The 5998-nt window shown below is 44.0% G+C and overlaps 1 protein-coding gene and 1 pseudogene across 1 annotated transcript in view; both read right to left on the bottom strand.

Annotated features, from left to right (window-relative positions):
- Nucleotides 1-5998, bottom strand: part of MERTK (MER proto-oncogene, tyrosine kinase) — a 104914-nt gene that overhangs the window by 41726 nt on the left and 57190 nt on the right. The window contains exon 8 of the mRNA XM_012656782.1: nucleotides 5164-5315. Within this exon, the coding sequence (XP_012512236.1) occupies nucleotides 5164-5315 (152 nt within the window). The remainder of the gene's footprint in view (nucleotides 1-5163; nucleotides 5316-5998) is intronic.
- Nucleotides 2318-2934, bottom strand: LOC105820298 (annotated as a pseudogene).

The following is a 5998-nucleotide window of genomic DNA, read 5'->3' as shown; positions in this document are numbered from 1 at the left end:
GTTTCAGGATGATTCAAGCACATTGCATTTATTATGTACTTTATTTCCATTATTAATATATAATGAAATAATTATACAACTCACCACAGCTTGGGAACCCCTGGTTTAGATGGTGTAGCTGGGTCCATACATCAAGTCCCTAGTGCTATAAATGCCAACAAAGCACGTCCCATGCCCTGTGTTCAGACAGTATAAAGTGGAACAAGACACAGCTCCAATTTCAAGGAGAACAGATTGTACTTGCTTCTTATCTTTGGATTTTAAGCTCTGATTTGGAAGCCAAGGGATATTAAGAAAATAGAGCAAAAAAAAGTAGATATCTTTATTAAGATATAATAAATGTCCATACAGTTAAAGAGCAGGAGGTTCTTAATCTGAAAGTGGCATAAAAGTTGTGGGATCACAATGGTACAAGCCTGTCTTCAGTGGAACTGCAACAACCCACCCAAAGACCACTTCCAAGAATGTTCTGAAATTGCACGCTCTTATAAACAGTGATAAGTGAAAGGTATCTTTCAAAAATATCCAACTCCTTGACTTGCATAAAGAAAAAGTAGCTTTAGTAACAGTTTTCTAAAAATGGAAATGAAAGGACAATTTTGAGAGATGAAGTTGTGTTTCAGCCTTGCCCTTCCAAGATGAAGGGGGTTTAAGGAAATCGGAGTGATGGATGCCGAGATCATCTCAAACTTCACTCTGGGCGTGGGTTCCGGGCTCCTCCCACGGCTGGCCTTTCTTCAGTGCTCTTATTTGCCTCCAGTTGTGGATCATGAGCTTGGAACTTGGCTGCATCCGAGAATGCTTCCCAAAGTAAAGGGAGCACCAAGTCTTTGTTGTCACAAGACCGTCGTGACGCACAAAGTGAGCACAACGCAAATGACCTTCTCCTAGGGATGATCCACCATCTCTAAGGAGGTAAGTGACTGGAAAGGTCACAGCCCTAACTGAGCAGTACTGTTCTCCCCACAGAGGGGACCGTTCTGAACAAAGGGCAGTGAGAACGCAAGGCACAGCTGAGTGTTAATGGCACTTAGTGTACAAGGCTCCCCGGCCACGGTCATTCATAAGATTTTCATTGCTGCTGCCCTTCAGAAAGCCTCAGCTCAAGAGGTCCTTTCTAGAAAAGTAGCTTCACCCATGCCAGAAGGAGAAGGCGAGAGGATGACGTGTAGCTCTTTAAACAAACTGGCGTCTGCTCCAGTGTCTGCTGGTAATAATTATTTTCTGCCAACCAGAGAAAGATAAAATTCCTATTGAACTGAAATAGCATTACTGATACTTTATGCTTAGTATAGACAGCATTTGGCATTGTGACAAAAAGCCTTTCTCTAAGAGAGGCATTTGATTCCTGACTCAGCCAACGGGGAGTGCAGTTCATCCATAGTCACCTTGCACAAATGCCTTGGGACAAAAGACCAGGAAAGGAGACGTTTCTCTTTCAGCTGTTACTTTTAAGCAGGATTATTAGTAACACCATTATCATTTACTATAAAGCCGAACAACAAGGACTTCTAAGCCCTATTCTTTTTCCTCTACTTCCGTCACCTACTGCTTCTGACAGTCTGCTTTCTCACAGGTAACCTGAGGCAGGAAAAGAAAAACAAATCCCACTTGTCCTTTCGGAAAATAGCAGTTTTGATAAATGCTGGATGATGTGAGGTTAAATATGATTGAAGCAAAGCTTGGACAGCATCAGTGGGTGCCACTGTCTACCCACTCACCGTGTTCATCTTTCGGCCAAGGAGCTGTGAAAGTTTCATGTGATGCCCCATATCAATGCCATGAAGATGCATCTGGTGTTAGATCCATTAGGTATATGGCGACACAAAAGAAGCATGATCATGATAAAGGAAAGACAGTCTTGATAATGAAACCAGTGCATCTGCCCTTCCATGGATGCTCTATGTCACAAAAGGAGTCAGCTTTACCTCGCTCTCTTCCCTTCCCAGGTGGAAAGGAGACCTGTCTGGAAGCTGCCCACCCAAGCACACTCAGGCATCATCACTCATCCGCCTCCCCTACTTCTGTCTGGAGTCCAGTGTTCATACCAACAGCAGTGATCTTTAGACTTCACAGAAATCCAAATCACATGGCCCCCTGGGTTTGACTGACAAAGTCATCGGACGGGCACTGGCTGGTTCTTAGAGAGGCAGTCACTATTTCACACATAGATCCCCTTGGCCTTTTGTTTGCTATCGTGTGGGGTTTTTTATGCACTTTATTTTTAGACCATCTATATGACATTTTTTTCCTTAAAAACAATTCTTCTACACCAAATAAATCATGGACAAAATAAATGAAGAGCTCAAGATGACATCAGTCCTATTTGTCTTAAGTCCACATTGTGTGGGTTACAAGCAGCAGCCAGTTATGATGACAGGTGATAGATCCAAAGTAATTGCCAAATTTGTCAACATTTTCCCATTTCTAAACATTCCTAAAGAAAATCACATATGGGTCACACCATCCTCATGGTAGTCAGCACAGCAACCACACAATGCGGACTCACGTTTTCACCAATACAGAACTGGTAGTTTTTGAAATTAGCAAGGATGTGTTCAATTTGTTCTGTGGCCCTTGCCATAAAAGGTTTTACTCTTTCTGGTTTCTGTTCTTCAAGTTTGCCTTTGATTGACCTCATGTAATCTTTGACGTACTTCTTGTAGGCTTCTTTTGTGAAGCCAGTTTCTTGCAAGGAAGTGATGGTTCATGATAGTATCAACACCGGTGATCACTGTGCTTTCAGCATCTTTGTGCTCAGGGCCTTCAGCCGAGGCATTTCCACTAATAAGCTGGTCATCAGTGTTACCCTCTGTCCTGCTGTCTTCACCTCCCCTATAGCCTGTCCATGATCCTCCAGATCTTGTAAATGTCAGAGAACATCTCATCGTGGCTGATGAGGTCCTGGTAGATAATCACGACCGCGGCCAGGAATTAGAGCCAGGATGGTACAGTTGGAGTGAGCAGCACTGGGTGAGTGGGCAGGGGGCGGGCAGAAAAGCTTGTTTGCTATCATGAAATAAAACTAGCAGTTACACTACAGAGTCCTTACTGAACTAAAGAGGATCTTACCAGCCTCAGATTACAAGGCAGGAGCTACCTGACGTATCAATGCATCCCCACCCCAACCCTGCTCGGTTCCAAGCACATACTGGTATTCAAAACAATCACTGTTGACAATTATGATATATATTCTCAGTGAGCAAGAAAACCTTCCTAGCTGGCAGGAGCCAGCTGCTAAGTCACCTGGCCAGACTGGGTAGACCAGAGTGGGCCAGCAGTGTGCTCTGGTGGAAAGAAGGTAGATGTGTGTGTGTGGGGTGTGTATGTGTTTGTACGTGTATATAGGTGTATCTACGCAGAATGCGTGTGTGTATGTGTATATAGGTATACCTGTGCGGCGTATGTGTGTGTTTGTATGTGTGTGTATGTGTATGTAGGTGTATCTTTGTGCAGGGTGTGTGTGTGTATGTGTATGTAGGTATATCTATGTGCGGGCTCTGTGTGTATGTATATGTAGGTGTATCTGTATGTGGAGTGTGTGTGTATGTGTATGTAGGTGTATCTGTGTGTGTGTGTGTGTGTGTATGTGTATGTAGGTGTATCTATGTGTGTGGGGGGTGTGTGTGTATGTATAAGTAGGTGTATCTGTATGTGTGTGTATGTGTATGCAGGTATATCTGTGCAGGGTGTGTGTGTGTATGTATGTATATGTAGGATGTATCTGTGTGTGGGCTGTGTGTGCGTGTGTATGTAGGTGTATCTGTGCATAGTGTGTGTGTGTATGTGTATGTAGGTATACCTGTGCGGCGTGTGTGTGTATGTGTATATAGGTGTATGTGTATGTGGGGTGTGTGTGTATGTGTTATGTGTATGTAGGTGTATCTGTCTGTGGGGTGTGTGTGTATGTGTATGTAAGTGTATCTGTATGTGGGGTGTGTGTGTATGTGTATGTAGGTATACCTGTGCGGCGTGTGTGTGTGTGTGCACATGTGTGTACGTGTATGTAGGTGTATCTTTGCGTGGGGTGTGTGTGTGTATGTGTACGTGTATGTAGGTGTATCTTTGTGTGGGGTGTGTGTGTGTATGTGTATGCAGGTGCAATTCAAACTGAATTACACCACCAGCTCTCCTGGGTCTCCAGCTTGCAGATTGTGGGATTTCTCAGGCTCCATAATTGCATGAGGCAATTCCTTATAATAAATCTCTTTCTACACATATGTATTAAATTAGCTCTGTTTCTCTAGAGAACCCTGACTAATACACAAGCGCAAATCAAGTACCACCTTTGCTGGAAAAGGCAGTCTGCCATAGGCACCAAGCACCTTTGCACGTCCTGAGTATGTGCAACTGCAAGGTCTAACCATCTGCTGACCCCGAGCCACTCTGGGGCTGGTCACGCACGTTGAGGTGGCCACAGCATGACCACTGTGCAAATGCACAGAGGATGGTCTTGTTTGCTGCTTGCTACACAAAGTGTTGAACCCTGGGCCCTGGGCCCCTCAGCTGCACGACCCACCATCTGAGCCCATCGTATCACCCCACGGGACTGGAGGGCAGGCAACCTGTGCCACCAGGCTGATGTTCCATGGGGTGCTGTGCCATGAGTGACAAATTCCTTTGCTATGGCCCACTGAGTCTCATGTCTAATTTCAGTTCCTATGCAGCTGTGCCAGGCCAGCTGGCTCCCTTGCTTAGTCCTCTTATTGGGTGTCTGCTATTCTCTATGAGGTTGGGGTTGTTTCCTGACAATCTTCTTCTGAAAAGAATCCCCTGAAATTTCGAAAAGGCTATGAATTGTCAACTGTTACTCTCTGACCTCATACTATGAGTGTCTGGGTAGTTCACATTGTCTCCCCAGAAGAGCCTAAATTCCCTGAAGGCAAAAATGAGGTGATAACAGAGGATGAGCTCTACATCTATTTACTAAACAAATAAATGAATGGATGAATGAGTGAGGAAATCCTCAAAAGACTGCTCAGAATTTTTAATCATTCAGTCACCTCTAATTTTTACTATATTATTTATATCCCACTGAAAGGTGCCTTCCCTAACTCAATCACAGCACGTCTTTTTATGTCAAAATGAAAGCGTCCAAAACGGAATTAAATCAGCAAGTCAAAAGGAGATGATTAATTGTGCCCTGTCAGGGTTCAGACTTACGGAAGTCCCCATACTGTGCCACATGTGAGAGATCCGGTAGCCCACCAGCTCCCCATCCTGGCGCTTAATTGGAGGCTGCAACCATCTGACGTCCACATCATTGCTAGATTCATTCAGAAACACAGTGACGTTTAAAGGTGCTGCTGATGGCGCTATAAAAGAAAAAGGAGAGAAGGATGAAGAACCACAGAGAAAAGCACATACAGATTCATTCTTGTCTTGGTTTTTGAGTGTGTAGTTTTCAAATGCTCTAAGAAAAGTACTCAAGTGAGACAGAGACCAATAGCAGATATTCACCCTCTTTTCAATTAAGGACCACTGAGATATCACATGAGTTTTAACAAGTAAGCCCTATCGAAGCCTTGAGATCCATCTATGAAGTTGAAAATGTCATGAGCACGCAGGGTAAAGGAACAGAGGAGAGGAAGGCAGGGAAGCAGGAGGATGGTTCTCACGGACCCCTGGGGAAGCAAAGCAGACACAACTCAGGGTCCTCCAACAGAAAGCTGTGGGGTAGAAAGACAACACATCAGGCTGGAGATCAGCGCTGTGGCATTTGAGATGTGCAAGACAGGGAACACTGCTGAGCTCAAAATGAAGCCATCACTTCAAAGGGCAGAGGCAGGTTACTGATGGTCTGAATAGAGCTAACCAGTTGATACATTAAAAATGTATATGTGTGTATGTGTACATGCATAAAACAATTTGGGAAACAAGTCAAAATCATTACCATAGTCTTTTTTAGCACAGAGGAACTTGACTATATCCATTAAAACTGAAAACAATATGCTCTTGGACCAAGTATTTTATTTCTAGGAATTTAATCTGTAGGTAG

This window comes from Propithecus coquereli, unplaced genomic scaffold (assembly GCF_000956105.1).
Source record: "Propithecus coquereli isolate 6110/MARCELLA unplaced genomic scaffold, Pcoq_1.0 Scaffold519, whole genome shotgun sequence".
Lineage (NCBI taxonomy): Eukaryota > Metazoa > Chordata > Mammalia > Primates > Indriidae > Propithecus > Propithecus coquereli.
The sequence above is the reverse complement of the archived record's forward strand: the minus strand, read 5'-3'. Positions and strand labels throughout refer to the sequence as shown.